This window comes from Lontra canadensis, unplaced genomic scaffold (assembly GCF_010015895.1).
Source record: "Lontra canadensis isolate GAN:19392208 unplaced genomic scaffold, GSC_riverotter_1.0 scaffold68, whole genome shotgun sequence".
NCBI lineage: Eukaryota > Metazoa > Chordata > Mammalia > Carnivora > Mustelidae > Lontra > Lontra canadensis.
In genome coordinates, this window is record NW_022631062.1 from 3,811,211 (window position 1) to 3,835,341 (window position 24,131).

At 44.6% G+C, this 24,131-nt stretch overlaps 1 protein-coding gene across 1 annotated transcript in view; it reads left to right on the forward strand.

Annotated features, from left to right (window-relative positions):
* Positions 1–751: 751 nt before the first annotated feature.
* ARHGAP6 (Rho GTPase activating protein 6) overlaps positions 752–24,131 on the forward strand; it is a 251,182-nt gene continuing 227,802 nt past the window's right edge. The window contains 3 exon segments of the mRNA XM_032880204.1: positions 752–1,669; positions 1,672–1,896; positions 1,898–1,969. Coding sequence (XP_032736095.1) covers positions 767–1,669; positions 1,672–1,896; positions 1,898–1,969 — 1,200 coding nt within the window. The 5' untranslated portion in view covers positions 752–766.

Genomic DNA, 24,131 nt, shown 5'->3' on the forward strand with positions numbered 1-24,131 from the left:
TAAGTAAGTAGAATCATACATTGTGTCCTATTTTGTGTATGATTTCTTTCAACATTTGTGAGAATAATCCATGTCATTGTGTGTGTGTCAGTATTCTCTTCTGTTCATTGCTGAGTAATATCCCATTGTTGAACAGACCACCATTGGTCCATTGAGAAGCTGTTGATGGGCATCTCGATTGTTTTCATTTTAGCGAATCTACCTAAAGATTTTAAATATCCTCCTACGTGAGGAAGCTGTTGGTACCCACTTTTCTCTACGCATCTGGGAGTGGAATTCCTGGATCAGAGGGCAAGCGTGTAATCAGCTTTAGCGAATGTAATCTTAGAGCTTTCCAGAAAGATGAATGGTCATGGGATTATCTATTCCTCAGGATACCTGTGCCCCTGGCTTCACATTCCCGGTTGTTGTTGTTGTTTTTACAATGTCCATATTTACAATTATGATGCCATTGTTTTCAAAATATTATTAGTTGGGTGGTTCATCCAACTGAATTGTAAGGGTTCAAACACGGGGGACACGTGTTATTTCCCTTATTCCCACCCGGTGCACCCACACAGAGTGCAGGAAGTGCTCCTGGCCAAGTGCAGTACCGTGGGAACCCTGAAGAATGGAGACAGGCCACCCAGAAACCCGCCTTCCCCTGGGTAGCTCCCCGTCTTGGGCTTTGATTGATGGATTTCACCGGGTCTGGAGACTCCACACTGGCCCCAGACCCTGCCTTTGTCTGGACTTAGCTTGTGGGAAACCTCAGGTAAATCACAGAATGCCAGGCCGAGGGAGGGACCTCTCGGGTGTTTCCAAGTGCACACTTCCACAAAGGATTGTACAGCGGAGGCCAGTTTTCAGTGGTGTTGTGAACCTCCAGTGTGTGCTAAAAATTATTTGGTTCATCTGGCAGCATTTGCAAGGAGTATACGTTTCTTCTGTTTCCAGATTCTTGCTGTGCCCTCTTCTGATGCGCCCCTCAGAACTAAGGCACAGAAAGCAGCGACCCCAGCCCCCAACTCCGATGCAACCTGGCACCAACACCAGCCGTTGCGTGGTGGCAGATTCTTACGCGACTCCCGCTTCCAGCTGGGTTCCTCAGACGTGCCCAGGTCCCGCAAGCTCTCTGGGACTCAGTTTACCCAAAGTGGCGCGGTCAGGCCGGCATCCGGCCGGGCCTTCCTCAGGCCTTCCTCAGCTCCCCCGGGCTGCACTACTTGGCCCCTCTCAGGCCTGCCCTCTCCCGGGGTTCCCGCCGTCGAGACTCTCGAAAAGGAGGGCTTTCCGAACACCAAAACTCCGCCCTCGCCGGAGCGGGTTCCGAATCGCCTTCCAGCGTCAGGCCCACACCCCTTTCAAAGTTAGCGAAAGTCGCTCTTTCTTGGAAACCCAAGCTCGCCCTCTCGCTGGTGTTGAGGGCTTCAGCAGCCCCAGCGCTGGCAGCGCGGCTCCCACGGGCCTGGCAGGGGTGGAGGGGCAGGAGGTAGGAGCGCCGGCCGCCCTGACACCTGTCGTGGGCGCGCTCCGTCGCTGCAGCCCCCAGCAGCTGGCGGCGGCGGCAGCAGCGACAGGAGCCCGCCAGGAGCGGAAGGAATTAAGCACCCGCCCATCCCATCTGACTCGGCCGCTCCCCTCTCCTCCTCCCCCACCTCCTCCCCCTCCTCTCCTCCTCCTCCTCCTCCTCTCCTCCTCCTCGCCCTCCTCCTCCTCCACCTCCCTCTCCTTCCTCTACGCCGCGGCCGCCACCTCCTCCCGGCCCCTGTCAGCCTCTCGGCGGGACGCTGGTGCCTGCGGGCTTTGCGGCGCGCTGGGGGCGCGGGGCGCGGGGCTCGCGTCTGGGGGCTGGCCCGGGATGGCGGTGAAATAGGGGGACCTCGGAGAGGCGCCGCGACCCCAAGCTGTGCTCAGGGGCCTGTCACTCCTTCTCAGTGGCGACATGGGGGACCCGGTACACCGCCAGAAACCACAGCTGCACTACGCGGTGAGTGTCCCGGCGCGCACACGGGCGACAGGGGGCGCCACTTGGCCGGCCTGGGAGGGGACAGCTTGGGGTTTACGGGACCAGTGTCTCCCCAGAGGTCCTCGGTCGGGGGTTAGGGTGTTGGAAGGCGTCCTGGGCGTCACCCCCGAGTGTCACCTGCTTAGAAACTCGGCTGCACCCTAGAATGGGAGCCCCCAGCCCTGAAGCCCGCGTTCCTTTGCCCCGCGCGGTGGACACCGCGTTCGCGGCCAGAGGCTGAGTCCTGCCGCCGCCTCGCCGGCCAGGTCTGAGAAACGGGGCTCCTGGGGCCCAGGTTCGCCCGCTCAACCTTCGGTCAGATATGCGGCAAGAAGGAGAATGGAACTGGCCGGGAGGCAGGGCTGCTCCGCGATCTGAGCGTGGGGCTAGTGGATTCTCATGAGAAAACGCTGCAGGGCACTTTGGGGTGCAGCCGGTTTGCTTCTGGAAAAGAGGGTGTGCATCTCCCTCAGAGTTTGTGGCGGGACAGAATGTCGCACATTATCCGATTAACACAAGGTGACGCCAGGGGGTCTTCTGCCAGTGGCTTCTCTCCTCCCTGTTGACTCAAATACTCCTCAGATATTTACCGGGGACTTTGGGCAAACTGAGCGCCAGGCACTGCGTGGACTCTGCACGGGGGTCGGCAGGACACCACAGACTAAAAGCTCAAGGGCTTTTCCTCTTTTAAAGTAGGAGTCAAGGTTTCAAGGTGAATGACGGACCGGCAAATCCAGATTCCAGATTGAGTTTATTTTTGAGAGAGAGAGAGAGAGAGAGAGAAAAGAGGTGTTTTTGAGGAATGAGTACTACTCCTGGAGGTTCTGAATGCCGCCTGCGGCAGGCAGCCGCCTTAGCTCACCGCGGTCTTCGGACATTTATTTTCCAGTTGTAAGATGCGGTGTTTTGAGATGGGCCATTGCAGCCGTCCTGCCATCTGCTACTTTACTGAGTTGTCTTTGACGTGATGTTCACTGCTGAAATTACACATGCTACTTTAAAATCGGAGAGAAGCAGGCACAAAGTTAAGAATCATCAGTATTTATAATTAGTCTGACAGTTACCTGTCTGGAATTCCTGTCCTCCAAAATGCACTCTCCACGTTAAAAAAAAAAAAAAAAACTAAAAAAATATATTTTATTTAAAGAAAGGAGTGGAGAGTGGACAGGAATTGTAAATACAGAGGTCCTGGTTCTTGTTGCCAGGGTGGGTCCTGGATCAGCTGGGGGCCACTGGGCTAATCTGGAAGCCCTACCCTTTCATGCTGATGCGTTGGGAGGAAAAAAAAAATGAGGACCTGAATTAGAAAATCATCAGGGTCCCTACCGGTGAACATTCTAGGAATCTTATGATGGCTTTCTCTAGTTTTGCCATTAACTTGCCTTGAAATGACAACTGAAACACTAGTAAGTTACTAATGCTCGTTTTTGGAGACACGCGTGGCACAGTGATTTTCCTTTTAAAGTGATATTAAGGGTAACCCAGTTTTGGCAGAGGTTTCCTTGCACTGAAGGTTCTGGAGTCTGTGCTCATTACTCCCAGTCGACATTTTACCCCACCACCTTTTCCAGATTTTGAACTGTGTGCTGATGCCCTTTGATTTGCAATCTGAGGTCTCTATGCCATTTCCAAGGTGGAGGAGGAAAGGTGAGAACTGCTTCCTTACTTAAAAAAGAAAAATCTATCCATTCCATGAATGATTATTGCCTCAGTTAGGCAGATGCATCCCCAAACAATTTAAAAACTATTTTCATTCAGCTGTCTCATCCTGCTAAAAGCATAAACTTAGAGTCAAGCTAATGCTGACATTTCCTCTTGTGCTCTGAAGATTCGCTGATGAACTAGCCTTTTATTCAAGCACAGACCACCACATGCCTATTTTCTGATTTAGGGCTATAAAAAAGAAGATTCCAGAGGGAATTTGTTGGCTTTCAGGTTGGAAGAAATCACCCGGGGTCCTCTAGAAGTTTCTCATGCATACTTAAGGGTGATAAAGCAGCAGCATTCAGCAGCTCTGTATCAGTCACAAGTCAAAAGAATGTTCTTTATTAAGTGTGACCCATTGCTTTTCATATCAACATAACCCTCTAAGGCTTAACATCTCTTCTAACACTGCTCTCTTCGTCTGCTTCCCCCATCCTGGTTTAAGTAATTCCAAAAGCTCATTTTGCCTTTTAGCACGAAGAATCCACTTCCTTTGCGCCACGTGGTTCTGCCCCACTATGTATTACCGTATCTTAGTACCTCCTGTCTACCCTGAGACGTAATCCAGGGGGCAAGTATTTAATGTTCTTCCTTCGGTTCTTTTTCATTTGCCCAAGGCGAGACTTCCCGTGAGAAATCAGTGGCTCACATTTTATTCATTCAACAAACATTTGTGAAGTGCCTATCGTGCGCCTGCCATTTGGTCTGTTTTCTAAAGGGACGATTGAGTAGTGAAAATGCTAAGAGTTGCCACAACACTTGCTCATGTTTTTACACGGTCATAATGGTCTTAAGTAGACAAGAGCATTCTCCATTTGTATAATGTGACAGTTTTCCAAAGTATAGCACCACGGTCTTCTTGTTTTTATCATCAGAACAAAAATGTCCTGTAGCAGCTAATGCTCTCCTCCCAACCTTTCCTCCCACGGTTTTCCCACATTTGGTTTATGGTGTGACTCCATCCTTCCAGCTGGGTGTTGTCCTTAACGCCTTCTGGTGACTTGGTCGGATTTGCATTCCATCTATGTGGAGCCCAGGATGGAGTTGAGGGTGAGCAGGAGGCAGAGTGCATCCTGGTGGTGGGGCCAGGGAGAGATGAGAGAAGAATGACCTGCATATGATGGCAGCTGGACCGGAGGTGGAGAGCAGTTAGCGTGTTCAAGAGATACTCAAGGTAGCGAACCAGCCGGTCTTCGTTTGGATGGGCTATCAAGATGCTGGAGTATGATGGTCACGGACGGTGTGCATGAATCCGTGATTGCCTGACAACACTTTCAGAGAAACGGCAGGTCATAATAAATACCTCCTTATTATCGTCTTATACAACTTGTGAAGTGTTTGGGTACGGTCTCTGTCAAATCCAACTGGTGGGTTAGACAGGAGTTCTATTTTGTGTTCCTTGGAAACCCAAGCCTCAGTCGTGGGGTTCAAGGTGGCACAGCTGTAGCTGGTGACAGAGTGGAGTGCTCTCTCCCAAGTGCCCTGATTTCGCACAGCTCATCTGACTTCATTTAGACGGTCGAGATAGATGAGCCGAGTTGTCCTTCCTCCTCCCTGTTCTGTCACTGTAATAAACCAACAATCAAATATTGTACCTTCGTTGACTTCCTGTGACCATCTGTGTTGTTGAATTGCATGGCCAAATGGCTCTTTAATTGGACAGGCATAGACAAAAATCCCAATTTTAAGATACCTGTTGAGTTCAGTGCTGTGTCTTTATGTCTTTCTTGGGGTTTCTTAGCCTCAGCAAAGTGAACATTTGGGGCAGGATGATTTTTTGTGGTAGGAGCTGCCCTGCACACTGTAAGATGGTGAGTGGCCTCCCCGGGTTCTAGTCATTAGATGCCAGTAGCACTCCTCCCCCCAAGCTATGACAACCAGAAATGTCTCCAGACATTGCCACATGTCCCCTGGGGGACAAAATCGCTCCCACTTGAGACCCACTGGTGTGTGTGATTTTCATGCATGCTTTTGAGAAGAGGTGACAATTACCACATAATAAGAAGATCTGAAAAGAGGAAACCTGGTAAATGTTATGAGTCTTATGTATGTTCTTCAGGGAACATCCAGAACTTGAGTGACAGGCTGACACAGAGGCTCAGAGAGAGGCTCAGACCCTGGGGGCAGAGTAATGGGTCACCTAGTTTCAGCAATCATGGCTTTAACAGTGTCCTCCTGCTCTTGCTGACCCTGAAAAGTTAGGTTGCTTGGCCTGGGTTAAAGAGTAGGTTGATCTGCGTTCGTCCGTTAAACACAAACAGAATATCACAAGCCTTGATTGTCTGCCAAGATCATGTCACATAGGTCTAATTTCCTGACCACTCACGCAGTTAAGTACAGTGACTCCTCCAGCAGAATGACCGCGCTGAGCCGTAGTTTTAGAACAAGGTATCCGAGGCACTTTCGAGCGGCTCCTGAACAGCGTCTCCGAAGCAGCTCCCCGGACTCACGCTCTTCCTTTCACCCCCTCCTACGAAGGGGAAACAAGGGGCTTGCAGGAGGCTCTGGCTGAGATAAATCAACCCGTAGGGTGATGTGTGTTCTGTTCACCGAGCTGTGCCAAAAAAAAAAAAAAAAAAAAAAAAAAAAGCGGGGCATTGGACTCTGACTTGACACCAGTCCCTGGGGAGTCCAGCTGTCAAGGTGTAGCCGTTCCCATCCCTCGGACGGTCCGCTGCTGAGCTCCTGCGTCGCTCCCTCACTTCCTCTTTGGTGCGATTGCCCCAGCGTCTGTGCTCTCGACCACAACCTCGACGGTAAAGGCGGACTCTTCCCTGGCTCTGCGTGACCACTTCTTAAGGAAGCCACCGGAAGGGCTAAGCTGCCTACCCCGAGCGGGAGCCTCTCTTTATCACAAACGGTTAAGATCTCACTCTGCAAATTGCTAGATTTGCTCTCTGTGAACATTCGATTTCCGAAGACTTGGAAGCTGTGGAGTTCACTTAATAACTCAGTGATGCCGATTACAGGACATTCTTTGGTAATTCTGAAGACACCCTGAACTGTTGCAGGGCCGAGCTGATACGAATTGGTTATCACCCATCAGCACCGTGGGTGTAGACATCTTAAGAAATTGAGCAGGACTGCTACTGACCTGCTACATGGCCCAGAATTCACCTTTGTAGCTCTCTGCTTGTTGTCTGTCTCCTCACAAAAGCTAATGTTTTGCTCGTTACAAGTAAATGGGAAATTATCGAACCCCCTTAATTCACAGCTCTATTAATTGTGGATACCTTTTCCAGCCTCACCCCAACCCCACAACGTGCTCTCTTTTCAGTTGCTCTGAGAGCTTTTCCTCTATGTGGTCCCTTTGCTGTGGAATGCCCATCACCTTAGGAAACCATGCCTCCCACCCTTGAAGACGCTTTTTTTTTTAAGTTTCTGATTTTTTAATTTAATTTTTAAATTAACATATAATGTATTACTTGCTCCAGGGGTACAGGTCTGTGAATCGTCAGGCTTACACACTTCATAGCACTCACCATAGCACATACCCTCCCCAATGACAGTTGGGTAATGGACATTAACCCAACCATCCTATCGCAACCCCCTCCCCCCCAGCAACCCTCAGTTTGTTTTGTGAGATTAAGAGTCTCTTATGGTTTGTCTCCCTCCGGATCCCATCTTGTTTCATTTTTTCCTTCCCTACCGCCCAAACCCCCCACTCTGCCTTTCAAATTCCTCGAGTCAGGGAGATCATATGATAATTGTCTTTCTCTGATTGACTTATTTCGCTCAGCATAATACTCTCTAGTTCCTTCCATGTCATTGCAAATGGCAAGATTTCACTTCTTTTGATGGCTGCATAGTATTCCACTGTGTGTGTGTGTGTGTGTGTGTGTGTGTGTGTGTGTGTATACCACCTCTTCTTTATCCATTCATCTGTTGACGGACATCTAGGTTCCTTCCATAGTTTGGCTATGGTGGACATTGCTGCTCTAAACATTCGGGTGCACGTGCCCCTTCGGATCACTACATTTGTATCTTTAGGGTAAATACCCAGTCATGCGATTGCTGGGTCATAGAGTAGCTCTATTTTCAACTTATTGAGGATCCTCCATACTGTTTTCCAGAGTGGCTGCACCAGCTTGCATTCCCACTAACAGTGTAGGAAGGTTCCCCTTTCTCCACATCCTCTCCAACATCTGTCGTTTCCTGATTTTTAAATTTTAGCCATTCTGACTGCTGTGACATGGTTATCTCATTGTGGTTTTGATTTGTATTTCCCTGATGTCAAGTGATGTGGAGTACTTTTCATGTGTCTGTTGGCCATCTGGATGTCTTCTTTGCAGAAATGTTTGTTCATGTTCTCTGCCCATTTCTTGATTGGATTATTTGTTCTTTGGGTGTTGAGTTTGATAAGTACTGTATACATTTTAGATACTAGCCCTTTATGTGATATGTCATTTGCGAATGTCTTCTCCCATTCTGTCAGGTGTCTTTTGGTTTTGTTGACTGTTCCCTTTGCTGTGCAAAAGCTTTTGATCTTGATGAAGCCCCCAATAGTTCATTTTTGCCCTTGCTTCCCTTGCCTTTGGCGATGTTTCTAGGAAGAAGTGGTTGCAGCCGAGGTCGAAGAGGTTGCTGCCTGTGTTCTCCTCAAGGATTTGGACAGATTCCTGTCTCACATTGAGGTCTTTCATCCATTTTGAGTCCATTTTTGTCTGTGGTATAAGGAAATGGTCCAGTTTCATTCTTCTGCATGTAGCTGTCCAATTTTCCCAACACCATTTGTTGAAGAGACTGTCTTTTTCCATTGGACATTCTTTCCTGCTTTGTCAAAAATTAGTTGACCATAGCGTTAAGGGTCCATTTCTGGGCTCTCTCTTCTGTTCCATTGATCTATGTGTCTGTTTTTGTGCCAGTACCATACTGTCTTGATGATTACACCTTTGTTATAGAGCCTGAAGTCTGGAATTGTGATGCCACCAACTTTGGCTTCCTTTTTCAACATTCCTCTGGCTATTTGGGGTCTTTTCTGGTTCCATATAAATTTTAGGATTATTTGTTCCATTTCTTTGAAAAAATGAATGGTATTTTGATAGGGATTGCATTAAATGTGTAGATAGCTTTAGGTAGCATAGACATTTTCACAATATTTGTTCTTCCAATCCCTGAGCATGGAACGTTTTTACATTTCTTTGTGTCTTCCTCAATTTCTTTCATGAGTACTTTATAGTTTTCTGAGTACAGAGTCTTTGCCTCCTTGGTTAGGCTTATTCCTAGGTATCTTTTGGTTTTGGGTGCAATTGTAAATGGGATCAACTCCTTAATTTCTCTTTCTTCTGTCTTGCTGTAGTTGTATAGAAACGCAACTGATTTCTGTGCGTTGATTTTATATCCTGACACTTTACTGAGTTCCTGTATGAGTTCTAGCTGTGTTGGAGTGGTGTCTTTTGGGTTTTCCACATAAAGTATCATATCATCGGCAAAGAGTGACAGTTTGACTTCTTCTTTGCCGATTTGGATGCCTTTTATTTCTTTTTGTTGTCTGATTGCTGAGGCTAGGACTCCTAGTACTATGTTGAATAGCAGTGGTAATAGTGGACATCCCTACTGTGTTCCTGACCTTAGGGGAAAAGGTCTCAGTTTTTCCCCATTGAGAATGATATTCACTATGGGTTTTTCATAGATGGCTTTGATGATATTGAGGTAGGTACCCTCTATCCCTACACTTTGAAGGGTTTTGATCAAGAAAGGATGCTTTGTCAAATGCTTTTTTGGCATGTTTTGAGAGTATCATATGGTTCTTGTTCTTTCTTTTATTAATATATTGTATCAGGGATTGATTTGCAGATGTTGAACCAAACTTGCAGCCCAGGAATAAATCCCACTTGGTAGTGGTGAATAATCCTTTTAATGTACTGTTGGATCTTATTGGCTAGTATTTTGGTGAGAATTTTCGCATATGTGTTCATCAAGGATATTGGTCTGTAATTCTCCTTTTTGATGAGGTCTTTGTCTGGTTTTTGGATCAAGGTAATGCTGGCCTCATAAAATGAGTTTGGAAGTTTTCCTTCCACTTCTATTTTTTGGAACAATTTCAGGAGAAGAGGTATTAATTCTTCTTTAAATGTTTGGTAGGATTCCCCTGGGAAGCCGTCTAGCCCTGCACTCTTGTTTGTTGGGAGATTTTTGATGACTGCTTCAGTCTCCTTTATTGGTTATGGGTCTGTTCAGGTTTTCTGTTTCTTCCTGGTTCAGTTTTGGTAATTTATATGTCTCTAGGAATGCATCCTTTTCTTCCAGATTCTCAAATTTGCTGGTGTATTGTTGCTCATAATATGTTCTTATAATTGTTTGTATTTCTTTGGTGTTGTTTGTACTCCTCTTTCATTCATTATTTTATTTATTTGAGTCCTTTTTCTTTTCTTTTGGATAAGTCTGGCCAGGGGTTTATCAACCTTATTAATTCTTTCAAAGAACCAGCTCCTAGTTTCGTTGATTTATTCTGCTGTTCTTTTGGTTTCTATTTCATTGATTTCTGCTCTGATATTTATTATTTCTCTTCTCCTGCTGGGTTTAGGCTTTCTTTGCTGTTCTTTCTCCAGCTCCTTTAGGTGTAGGGTTAGGTTGTGTACTTGAGACCTTTCTTGTTTCTTGAGAAAGGTTTGTATTGCTATATACTTTTCTCTCAGGACTGCCTTTGCTGTGTCCCGCAGTTTGAACAGTTGTGTTTTCATTTTCATTTGTTTCCGTGAATTTTTTCAGTTCTTCTTCAATTTCCTGGTTGATCCATTCATTCTTTAGTAGGATGCTCTTTAGCCTCCATGTATTTGAGTTCTTTCCAACTTTCCTCTTCTGATTGAGTTCTAGCTGCAGAGCGTTGTGGTCTGAAAATATGCAGGGAATGATCCCAATCTTCTGATAGCAGTTGAGACCTGATTTGTGACCCAGGATGTGATCTATTCTGGAGAATGTTCCATGCACACTAGAGAAGAATGTGTATTCTGTTGCTCTGGGTTGGAATGTTCTGAATATATTTGTGATGTCCATCTGGTCTAGTGTGTCATTTAAGGTCTTTATTTCCTTGTTGATCTTTTGCTTGGATGATCTGTCCATTTCAGTGAGGGGGGTGTTAAAGTCCCTACTATTATTGTATTATTGTCAATGTGTTCCTTTGATTTGTTATTAATTGGTTTATATAGTTGGCTGCTCCCATGTTAGTGGCATAGATATTTAAAATTGTTAGATCTTCTTGTTGGAGAGACACTTTAAGTATGATATAGTGTCCTTCCTCATCTCTTATTATAGTCTTTGGCTTAAAATCTAATTTATCTGATAGAAGGATTGCCACCCCAGCTTTCTTTTGATGTCCATTAGCATGGTAAATTGTTTTCCACCCCCTCACTTTCAATCTGGAGGAGTCTGTGGGTCTAAAGTGAGTTTCTTGTAGACAGCATATTGATGGGTTTTGTTTTTTTATCCATTCTGATACCCTTTGTCTTTTGATTGGGGCATTTAGCCCATTTACATCCAGGGTAACTACTGAAAGATATGAATTTAGTGCCGTTGTATTGCCTGTAAGGTGACTGTCACTGTATATTGTCTCTGTTCCTTTCTGGTCTACTACTTTTAGGCTCTCTCTTTGCTAAGAGGACCCCTTTCAATATTGCTTGTAGGGCTGGGTTTGCTGTTTGCAAATTCTTTTGATTTTTGTTTGTCCTGGAAGCTTTTTATCTCTCCTTCTATTTTCAATGACAGCCTAGCTGGATATAGTATTCTTGGCTGTGTATTTTCCTCATTTAGTGCTTTGAATATATCCTGCCAGTTCTTTCTGGCCTGCCAGGTCTCTTTGGATAAGTCTGCTGCCCATCTAATATTTCTACCATTGTATGTTACAGACTTCTTGTCCCAAGCTACTTTCAGGATTTTCTCTTTGTCACTAAGACTTGTAAGTTTTACTATTAGATGATGGGGTATGGACCTATTTTTATTGATTTTGAGGGGACTTCTCTGTGCCTCCTGGATTTTGATGCTTGTTCCCTTTGCCATATTAGGGAAATTCTCCACTATAATTTGCTCCAATACACCTTCTACCCTCTCTCTCTTTCTTCTTCTTCTGGAATCCCAATTATTCTAATATTGTTTCATCTGATGGCATCACTTATCTCTCTAATTCTCCTCTCATGGTCCAGTAGTTGTTTGTCCCTCTTTTGCTCAGCTTCTTTATTCTCTGTCTTTGGTCTTCTATATCACTAGTTCTGTCTTCTGCCTCATTTATCCTAGCAGTAAGAGCCTCCATTTTTTTTTATTGTACCTCATTAATAGCTTTTTTGATTTCAAGTTGGTTAGATTTTAGTTTTTTTAATTTATCCAGAAAGGTATTTTGTTTCTCCAGAGGGGGTTTCTCTAATATCTTCCATGCCTTTTTTGAGCCCAGCTAGCACCTTGAGAATCATCATTCTGAACTCTAGATCTGACATATTACCAATGTCCATATTGATTAGGTCCTTAGCCTTCAGTACTGCCTCTTGTTCTTTTTTGTGTGTTGATTTTTTTCCACCTTGTCATTTTATTCAGATAAGAATATATGAACAAGAAAATAAAATACTTAAAGGGTGGCAAGGACCCCAGAAAAATGTATGCTAACCAAATCAGAAGAGACCCAAAACCAGGGGGAGAATAAAGGGAGAAAAAAGAAATTAAATATATATATATATATATTTAGAAATTAAATATATATATATATATATAAATATATAAACATATATAAATATATGTATATTTACATATATATATATACACACACACACTCATACACATACTGGTAAAGAGAACAGTGCCACCCCACTTGATTTTGGGTATATTTTGGTCTCTTAAAAGAAACTACCTCCCAAAATTTTAGAGAAAAAAATCTTATATATATACAAAAATAAGGGTAAACACAGCGAAGGGATGGGCTATGACTGTAAAGATGAAAATTAGAAACAAATTCTAAAAAGGGAATTGATGAGATAAGTTGGTTGGAAAAAGAAAAAAAAAAGAATGTGCTCAGGCTGGAGACTAAAACAAAGCCATGTGCTAGATTTAGGGTATATTTTGATCTATTAGAAGAAATTGTATTCCAAAAATTTCTAGAAAGAAAAAAACACTATATGTATATAAAAAATAAGGTTAAATACAATGAAGATATAAAATATGACTATAACAATAAAGGTTTAAAAAGATTTTTTTTAGAAAGGTATTGTTAAGATAAACTAGTTTAAAAATGTTAAAAGCAGAAAGAGGAAAAGTTAAAAAAATAGAATGAGAAAAAAAAATTTTTTAAACTTAACTTTGAAAGACTATCGGATCATGGGGAAAAAGCCATGAATTCTATGAGTTGTTTTCCCCTCCTCTGGAGTTCTGGTGTTCTTCTTGATCGGTGAGCTTGGTCTTGGCTGGATGTTCTTGCTGATCTTCTGCGGGAGGGGCCTGTTGCAGTGATTCTCAAGTGTCTTGGCCCCAGGTGGAATTATACCACCCTTGCCAGGGGCCAGGCTAAGAAATCTGCTCGAGGTCGCTCTCTGCGCAGTTTTGGTCTCGGGAGGTTTTGTTCCCTGAACGCTTTTCGTAGAGTTCCAGAGGACGGGAATGAAAATGGCGGCCTCCCAGTCTCTGGCCCGGAGGAGCCGAGAGCTCAGGGCCCCACTCCTCAGTGCGGCCTCAGAGAAAAGCGCTCAATCACTCCTGTCTCCCTGGTTTCCAGCCATGCTCCATGCTCACCTTGCCTGTGACCAAGTGTTTCTATCTCTGGCGCACAGTCCCGTTTGGAGTCTCCAAACCCAGCAGATTTCTGCTGCACTTCTCCTCCTGGAGGAGAAAGGTGAGTCTCCCCAGATCTGCCCACTTGTGGGGTCTCTGCTCAAAGACCAGTGGTCTGACTGTGCCTTGGATCATGGTTTAAGGTAACCCCGAGCTGAGAGCTCATTCCTCAGCTCTGTCTCTGTAGTTGGCTTCCCCACTCTGATACCTGGGAGCTCTGCCACACTCAGATGCCCCCGATCTCTCTGTGACCCCGCAGGACCTGAGACCACGCTGTCCCCACGAGGGCTCCACCCCTGCTTAGCTTCTGGAGTGACGTCCCTCGCTGGAGCGGACTTCCAGAAGTTCGGATTTTGTGCTCTGCCGCTCTGCCAATTGCTGGGAGCCAGCCCCTCCCCCTGTGGTCTATCTTCCTGTCGCTTCGGATTCACTTCTCCGCACGTCCTGCCTTCTAGAAAGTGGTCAGTTTTCTGTTCCTAGAATTCCTGCTCTTCTTGTATCTCTTGTTGAGTTTGTAGGTGTTCGGAATGGTTTGATAACTGTCTAGCTGGACTCTGGGACCTGATGTCATTTCAGTCCACTACTCCTCCGCCATCTTGCAACTTCCTTGAAGACACTTCTTAAGCACCACTGTGAACGCATAAATAATCTGACTCCTGTTGCGTGTTCCACTGCATCTCTGCCAATCATGGGAAAACAAATACTACTCTTTGCCGCATCCTTTCTGGTAATGAACTCCTGTGATTTACTTCTCCCGTTCCCCACCCTGTGGTAACCCTGGACCAAGTGCTCTTGATTCTCAACTTGGCTGCGATGTTATTGTCTCGTCCCAGGCAGCCCTTGCTGGCTTGCCAATTTCTCACTCGCCTTGTGCCCATGTTACCCTCAGTCTTTGCCGTCTCAGTAGGTGGCTGGTCACTGGGGGAGCCGCACAGGCCCAAGCACCTTGGGAGCAGCCCCGCTGGATCTGTTTTGCAGTGCTCTCCAAATGCATCATCTTCTTTGCATCTCCATTGCTGTCACCTAAATCCAAGCACCCAGCTGTCCACACTAGGACAATGCGGTAACCCTATATCCCAATAGTGGGAGCAGCGAGATCTTTGAAAAAGATAAGGCGCTTGTGACATTTCAGCACTTAATGCAGCACTTAAGGCTTCCACTACGCTTAGGCTGATATCTTTGTTTGTGACTGTGGCCTTCCAAGTCCTCCCCAATGATCCTACCCTGCTCCCTAAAACCCTCCCTCACCTTTCCACTGCCCGGCCACCTGAGTGTTACTTCCAGTCTTCAAGTGCAACCAGAGAGATCCCACCCGAGGCTTTTGTACTCAATCTCCCTTCTATCTAAGATGGTCCTTGTGCGGCAGGCATCCTTCCAAACTGCAGGGGAAAATGTCATCTTCCCTGAGTGCTCTTCCAATGTGCTTCTGATCTCACTCAGTAACCTGTGATTAGATCATGCTGGCTGCTGTCTTCAGGTTTGCCTCACTCCTTGGTTTTCTGTCACACATTTCACCGTTTGTCTGTCTCTCCCTACTGATGTGGAAGTGTGTTCAGGGCAGTGACCCAGTCATTCTTTTCCCAGGGTAGCCCTACTGCCTCCAGGGTGCCCAGCCCAGGGTAGGCACCCAGCAAATAGTAAGGAGTAGAGGCCCTTTGTAATCTTGGGCCTTAGTTTTTAAATATTTCCTGTCTGCTCTCCTGTGTCAGAGTGTAACTGACTTCTTAATTTATTAGTGTCTAATAGCCTTGTCTAAATTTGCTACCTCTATTCCAATGGATCTGGGGTACCAGTTTATTAAATCCGTTAGTCCTAGCTCTAAAATTAGGTATCATAATCTCTGAACTCGCATAGGAGCGATTCTCAGAAGGCCTGTGTGCATAGACATGGGATCCGTGACTATGTGAGTAAGGAGCTAAGGTCCACTTCCTTTCTGCAACCACCCCTCGAGGATGTGATATGGACAGGCCTGCTCCAGGGAAAAATGCAAAGGCACTGAACAAAGAGTAAAAGGAAAGAGGAGGGAGACAGCTCCCCCTTTGCTTTTTGCTCTCAGTCCCATCCACGTTAGAGGTCTCCTGGGCAGCCCAGCCTGGTGGGTATGTCGGTGGTCTGTCTAGCTTGCCATCAACAAGGACTGCAGGGCCCTTTCTTAAGTCCTGGCCATGTGACTGAGTGGAAATTACACAACCTGTTTTAGATTGTAAGCTCCAAAATGATGGGAGTAAATGGATTTCAAGGTCTTAGGTGCTTGTAAAACATTGGACTAAGATCCACCAGGGTTTACAAATGAATGCAATTAATTTTTTTTAATTTTTTAATTTTTTTATAAACATATAATGTATTATTAGCCCCAGGGGTACAAGTCTGTGAATCGCCAGGTTTACACACTTCATAGCACTCACCATAGCACATACCCTCCCCAGTGTCCATAACCCCACCACCCTCTCCCTACTTCCCTCCCCCCGGCCCCCTCAGTTTGTTTTGTGAGATTAAGAGTCTCTTATGGTTTGTCTTCCTCCCGATCCCATCTTGTTTCATTTTGAATGCAATTAATTTCATATCTTTTAACATAGCCTCTCAGATTTTCTGGTTCTAACATTATTTTCAAGAGACCTGCCTCTCTGATTTCTTTTATTCTCAACTACATTCTGAGTACCTAGAAACTTGAAAGATCAAGCAAAACAGCATGGACTCCTACAAGTCATTCTAGGGTATGGCTTTCTCTGACTTGATGGCAATGACTTGGACACAAATACGGGATATGTCTCAATTTGGATGAGTTGTACACGAAGTATAAGACTAATTTGTTCACTCAAATATGATCATCATTACTAAAGGCTTTTTCCTTGATGGATGTCATGACCGTTTGAAATGCAAACAGATCAGGATTTTCTCTCCTTCTCTCTGGTTACTTGACACATTCTTCAAACTCTTCTAACTTAAAAATTTTTCATAGTACAATTTGATTGTTTGAAGTGTCAGCTAAATTGAATTTCTGAAATGAAGTTTTCAGAAGAATTTGGAGTTGTGGCTTTAGGGAAGAGTTTCCATGGAAACAGCAGAAGATGGTCGGATGAATAAACTTTAAAAATATTTTTGAATGACCCCTTTCTGCAGCCGACTGAAATATCTGGTAAAGAAACATATAAGACCGTCCAAGTGAAATAAAGAGCCGACAGGCCTCCCGCCAGCACGTGGAACCCCTACCCCTCGGCTGCGCATCAGCAGAGCTCCCCTGTGCCAGGTGGGGGCTGCTCTGCATGGGCAGAGCACCCCGACATCGCTCTAGATTTCTTACTTGGCAGCACCAGCACCGTTTTCATTAGCTCCACAGGATAATAATAGTTTAGCGAGAGAATGGAATCTCGAGTTTGCTAGAAGACTTTGCAGACGGTAACGTGTAGTATTACTTTTGTAAGTATTTATGCGCAGGACCTTCAACAGTCCCATTATGATGTCACTTTGATGGTCTAGGCAAAATGTAAAACACCGATCTCAAAAGATGAGGCATTCCCCCCACCTTAGCTACTGACTCACAGCAGCAGGAGGATGGCACACCCCAAAAGCCTTTGCTTCAGGAATGAACTCTCCCTGATGTGCCAGTACTTTTAAGGGAACCCAAAAGGGATGGGGGCAGCACGGAGCATTAGCAACATGGGGAAGCTGTTACCATGTGGGCACAGGGAGGGACCGGGGTCACCAGAAGCCAGTGATTTACAATCTCAGCTGAAGGGACCCCGGAAATGTGCCCAGGGAGGATTGCAGCAAGGGCAGAATATGGAGAAGCAGGGATGGGGTGGGAGGAGCAATACTCTGAGCTCTTGGGTCTTATTCTCTCCTCTCCCCTTTCTAGTACTGAGCCCAGCCCATCCACCAAGGGGCAGTCCATGGGGATCAGCCTCACAGGGTGCAGGCCAGCGCAGAGATGGGCGGAAGTGTTTCTTTTGTTTTGGCAGAAGTGGAGTGGGAGAGTTTGCACACATGAAAGTCACCCTACTCATGTTCAGTTTTCTTTGGGGTTTACTTGCATTATGCAATACCCTAAATTCCCAAGCAGGTACAGGATTTTTGGTTTGCTTAGAATGTCTCTTTTCTCTCCCCAGGGGTTGTTTCAATGACCACATTTAAACTAGTAATGTGTTACGCCAGCTCCATCCATATGAGATGAGCATGTCTTTAAAAATCTTCATATTACAAGCCTATTAAAAGTACTTACTCTTCACTTATGATGCCATGATATATTTTACGTATGTATTGTAATGAATTTCATATTGAGAAGCTCCATACTTCATTCAAAAATACTTTGGTATTTTTAATATAAGCTTAAACTATAATTAATTTTTCCCCTATATGCCCACTGAAATAGGCTAATATAATTTAGTTTCCAGACAATGAAAAAGGAAGAATTGGTGTGGCTCTTTTTCTGGCCGATGGCTATAGAGTTTGAATCCTTGACATTATACATCGACACAAAGTGGGTTGACCCGTGCTTTCATGAAAAGTTATTCTCATTTCTCTGTGGTGGTTAAGGAGTGGTTGCAAGTGAGGTCTACGGTTTAATCACCCTATTAACTCCAGTTAACTTAGCAGAGAGAAAACTACTGTTTCAGCCCTGACTACAGAAAGTGCCTCTCATTCCTGAGTTAGTTCCCTCTCGAGGCCCATGTATCCACTTTTGTAATACCTATCCTGCTTGTAATTGCTTCTTTAAATGCCCTATTCACTACAGAACTGAAAAATCCAAAGGGGCAGAGGCCAGGACCAGGGGCGTATCTGGACTCCACATCCTTGGCCACAGGTAGCAGGGACCCGACACTGGTATGTGCTTGAATGCCAGCAAAATTAATGACTTAGGACTCTTAGAAATAATTAGGCAGATATGTTAAGAAAAAAAAGAAAAGAAACAATTAGGTAGACTTACAGTAATAATACCAGCCAATATTTATTGAATGCTTCCCATGAGCCCTTGACATTCTACATTATTTAATCCTTAAAAGAACCCTGTGAGGTAGGTCCTAAATCTGTTTAAAAGAGGAGGAAACTGAGGGACTGAGTTGAGATGTTTCAGGGTCACACAGCTAGTAAGTTGAGTAGTGAGACTGGTTCTCAAATCCTTGTCTCTCCGACTGCCGAGCCTCAGTGCTTGAACCACTACACAGTGGCCGATGGTTAAAATGCGATGGGCTTATCTTTGAGTTGATAGTTTCAAAACCCTCATTTTGTAATGATTGTAGACTCAAAGGAAATTGCAAAAATGCTACCAAGATATCCCGTGTCCCCTTGACCCAGCTTCCGTCAGTGATAGCTTCCTACATAAGTAGAGTACAATATCAAACCAGGACATCGATGCCGGCGCATTACTATTAACTTGTCTGCAGACCTTGTTCACATCTCACCGCCAGTTTTTTACGTGCATTCCTTTGTACACATGAGTGAGTGAGAGAAAGAGAGGGGGGGAGAGAGAATAGTACCATGCAGTTGTTTCCCATGTATAGATGGGCATATCTGCCCCTCAAGATACAGAACTGTTCCACTGCCACAGAAGAACTCCATGCTCCCCCTTTGTAGTAACAGCCATACTGTGTCTTACCCCGTCTCTGATCCAGGCAACTGCTCACCTGTTCTCCATAAAATGACACCTTTTAAGTGACCCCCATCTCTCCTTCCTGCACAATGGCAACATTCCTTTCTTCTTCTTCTTCTTCTTCTTCTTCTTCTTCTTCTTCTTCTTCTTCTTCTTCTTCTTCTTCTTCTTCTTCTTCTTCTTCTTCTTCCTCTTCTTCTTCTTCTTCTTCTTCTTCTTCTTCTTCTTCTTCTTTTTAGAGGGGGGTGGTGAGGGGAGGGGCACAGGAAGAGGGAGACAGAGAATCCCAAGCAGGCTTTATACCCAGTGAGGAGCCTGACGCAGGGCTCGATCTCACGACCCTGAGATCATGACCTGAGCCAAAACCAAGAGTCGGATGCTCAACCGATTGAGCCATCCAGGTGCCCCACAATGGCAGCATGCCTCTGTTCACTCATCGTTTATGCCCAAACCATCCAGAAACGTAACAGAAGAAAGTAAAATGAATAGATAATGAGATCAGAGAGGATTTTTGTATTCTTGTTGTTAGTAACATATACAACCGCAAATAAAGAACATCCTGTTTGGTATTTTTAGCTGAGTGTGGTGGTAATTTTGTCATTCCAACTCTTGTGTTTTCTCTCGCAAAGGGCTTTTGATCAAAACACCACAGGCTTTTTTAGCTCCTGCACGGAGGCCCCGTGCCCCCTCTCTGCATGGCTGTTCTGATGGGACATCCATTTCAGGAATGACAGCCGCATGGGTGAACTCACAGCAGCCTGGAAAAGGTACATGAGACCTGGCACTCTGCCCTCCACAAGGCTCTATGAGCAAGGAGAAGCACACGTCCCACGTGTACTTGCTGCAGCCATGACCCACTTGTGCTCTGGGCAGCCCAAGGGTTATGTAAACCCTGGCATTCAGGAGACACATGCATTTTTACTCATTCACTTCAGAGGGAGTGGTGGTTCATAGACCTCTCTTGGGGAAAAGTTTGAACCTTATCAAGATTAGCTGTTTCAAAAAAACAAAAAAAACCTTAATAGCTGTTTTTATCCAGGATGGCTGCAGAGTGAAACCTTATCATCGGGACACAGTTATAAAGACTTCCTGCACTTATTTGGTTCCCACTATTTAAAAAAAGGTGTAAAAAGTGCTGATGCTCTGTGATTCTGCAAACACAGGCATACTCTTCTTGGATGCTTCAATTACTGCAGAGTTTTACTATGTCATTTGCCTTGATCTTTATTGGAAAAGGAGACTTTTTTTTTTTTAATTTAGACATTCTTACACCAAGCTCTGGCTTTTAATTAGGTAGGCATGCAGTGCCATCATTTCCATGGTGGTTCCTCCTATCACCCTTGTAGGGAGTCTCAGGAGAACCTGGATGTAAAGAAGTGTAAGGCCTTCTACGGGATTTCTGCACTGGGGGACACTTTTTATTTTATGTATCTTTCAAAAGAAAAGTCTAGAACCCCTGGCATGCAGATACATACAGACACCCAAAATGGTGCTTGGCTGTGTAGTTCTGTTGACCAAAATGTAGAACTGTCTCTTCCTGTTGGTTAGCTAGTGCCACACTATTGCATATGACAAGCTACTTTGACATTCAGTGTCTTAAAACAGCCATCACTTATTTTCCTGAGTCTGTGGGTCAGCTGGGATCGGCTTACTGGGGCAGAGCTCAGCTGTTTGACCTGAGGCCAGGCTGCTAGTCCCACAGGGCTTGGCTCCTCGATTAGTTGTGCTCCATGTCTGTTTATTCGGGGGTGTGGGTTTGTGGGCAGTACCCGCCTGGGGAAGTGCAGAAATATGACCAGCAGAATGGACTGAGGATTCTTAACGCATAGGTGGGACCCTGGAACACACTCATCTCTACCTACCCGCCATTGGCCCAGGCGAGTCACGTATCCACGCCTAATGTCAGAGGATAGGGAAAGAACACTCCCTCCGTGATGGAGCCATGGCAAGTTTGTGAGTGCAGTGAGGGGTGAGAAGTAGGGGCAAATCGATATGTAATCAGATACATTTGAACATGCTGATGTTTTGAAGAAGGCACAGATCTATCTCATTTTTTTCCATTTGGTCAATGGGCTGTCTCTACCGAGGGTGTGACTGTATCCTTCCTTATGACCTAAATAGATGACAAAGGCAAGATGATGGGGCTATCCCACTGACACCAGTCCCCACAAATCCACATTGATTAAATATAAACTGAACAGATAGCAAGGGAGTTTCTAGAAATAGGATGAATAATATTAACCTTTAAACAGAATTATTGTAGTCTCCCCCTGGTTCCTTGTCTGTAGCAGCTCTGGTTCCTCAATCTGTCAGAAGGAAAACATTCGGAATCACCTCCTGGGAGATTTTTTTAATCTGCTTTGATTTACTGGTGTCACTTTAAAAAGATTTGTAAATTTAGCTCCTGTTTTAAAACCCAGAAGAATTGTAGATGAGGTCATGTATAATTGGAAGAAAAATACACTTAATCCTTTAGTTCAAACAAATTGGAGCCAACCTTTGGAAATTAGATGGTTAATTTGATCAATTTTGACATGTAAATGGATAAGCTAAATTAAAAATAATGCACGCACACACAAAATCTCCTCTCTGAAGTTTAAAACCTTTGCCTTGTCTTCTTCCATTATATCAATTGGTTGAACAGTTGCCAAATCCTGGTGGTTTCTGTTTTTGTCCCCCAGTTTGCTCTGTAGTTGATTTTACCTAGCAGAGCACCTGCTGTATTTTAGTCACTCAGTTGTCTAAATTAGGGGTCAGCAAAGTGTGGCCCATGGACCAAATCCAGACTGCCACCTGCTTTTTTATAGCCCACAAAGCACAGAATAAGCATTAGGTTTTTAAACAGTGGGGGAAAAATCAAAAGAAGACGATTTTATGATATGTGCAAATTATATGCATACAAATTTTAGCATCCATAAATCCAGTTTTATTGGAAACAGCCACGCCCATCGTTACGTGTTGGCTATGGCTGCTTTCAGGCTAACACCAGAGTTGAGTGGTTACAATAGAGCGGTTGGCGGGAAAGCCTACACTGTGTGTTATCTGGCCATTTACTGACACACTTTGTGAATCTCTGGTCTAAAACTCTGCCTCGCGTTCCCACAGACACGGTAGACAGGTCTACTGCTGATATAAGAGCAAAGGCCAAAGAAAGGGGGCACACATCCTTTGAGTGGAAGAGAATTCTGGGAACATTTGGATAAGGGCAAAATAAGATCAAACATTCATGTATCTGCCAGTATGTGTGGAGAACTGGGTATGTGTCCAGTGCTCAAAGAAAATTTCAAAAAAGGATAATATCTGGTTTCTACTCTCAGGCTTCCTCTTGAATAAAAAGCACGACGTGTCCCCATTATAGGTCATAGAGTCTGAAACCTCTCTGCCTTGTCTAATTCTCTAAGTCACCAGAAAACCCTTTGGAGTTTTTAAGTTGAACGTGATATTTTTTTTCATGGCTTATCTTGTAAATATTCTTGGCAGAATCATTTTCATGAGCCTTACTGTTCTTACCAGTTCAAAGCTGAGGACCGAACTCTGGAAAAATGTCATTTACTCATTGGTTTAAAATGCTGGCCCCTCTTGTTTTGCATTGGAGATTTTTACATTAGCGTGTCCAGAACTCCCTCAGAGGAAAGAATGTAAAGGGCCTCGGAGGGCTGACCCTTAAAACACCATAGTCTGCAGCGCTCGCTGCGCGCTTAGTCACAAGAGGTGTGTGGGGAGAGAGCTCTCAGTCCTGCCAGTGCAGCCTGTGTTTTGCCAAGGGATGTGGCCCCCTCTTATGCTTTGTGATGTTTCTCTTGGCTGACTCTTCCACATTCTTGTGACCCTTTGAATGGAGATGGCTTTACAGCGTTAGCCCCTACAACATGGCCTCCCGCTATCATTTCCTGCAGGTCTTGTCTTAGATCTCAGCAGCTTCCTGAGTAAATGTCACCTTGGTGTCTCCTCAGAGGAGCTTGGGAGGCTCACAAAACCTGGTTCCCACCAGATATGAAGCCTAACGTCTGTGAGTCGTCTTCTCATTAGACTTTGCAAGAGGATGAGCTTGGAATTCTCTTCAGTTTGAAAGTGAGGGGCAAGGTATGGCACCAAACAGGGAACCAGGAAAATGCCACACAAGGTGGGGATCAAGTGACCCCCAGAGGAGGAAATTCCAGTTGAAAATAGAAAGCCGGTCAGCACCCTTGTGAGAGCCAGTGTACTAGACTCTGAAACTGGCCACCTGTGGCCTGTGGAGACTGCCATCAGAAGGTCATGGATTGGCCTGAAGAAGGGTGTTGTGTTTCAGGGCAGTAATTGGGTGGTACAAACCCAAAAAGAAACATTATTTATCTACTTGCACAGTTGTGCTGGGCTGGAGAGTTATGCGGAAATGACTCAATTTCTTATATTTGACATGTTGACCAATGGTCAATTCATTAATAGAGAAAGGCAATTTGGGAACAATATTTCCTTCAGGACTATAGCGTACGTATTACATGAGGGGGCAGAATTCTAACTCCCCATGATAAGAATTTTGTTATTTTGTTAATTAAATTAAAATATCTCAGTAAGTGTTCCTTAAAATGACAAATCTATGATCGACTGTGAACTGCTTACATTATGGGGTTGCTAAGAAAGCTGGTGGCTCTTTGACTAGTCAGAACTTTACAGAAAATCTTTAAAGAGAGTTTAATGTCTTGAAACTTTACCAAAGCCCTGAGGAAGCTGTGGAACTGGGTGTCATTTGGGAAAGTTTTGTTTGTTTGATTCAACCTATGATCCAAATTTGGAGGAGATGAAACCTCTTCAGGGTTTCTAATGCAGATAAAATAAAGAATATGTGCCATAAACAGTTTTAACCTGTTTAACTTGGTGCTTTTTTTGTGGGAGAGGAATGCTGGAAGGGGGCAAAATGGACCCTTTTGATTTTAATGAGGAAATCTTACACGATGGAAAAGTGCTGTCTGTTGGTCAGTTGTCACAGGCTTTTTATTTTTCAGTGGAGAAAACAGGTTTGTAGGACTGGTTTTCAGAGATTTCTTGGCAACCTTTGATTTATTCGTTACTTAAAAATTGTAAATATTAGAGATACCAAGTCCTCTGTCTAGAATTAGGATTTTG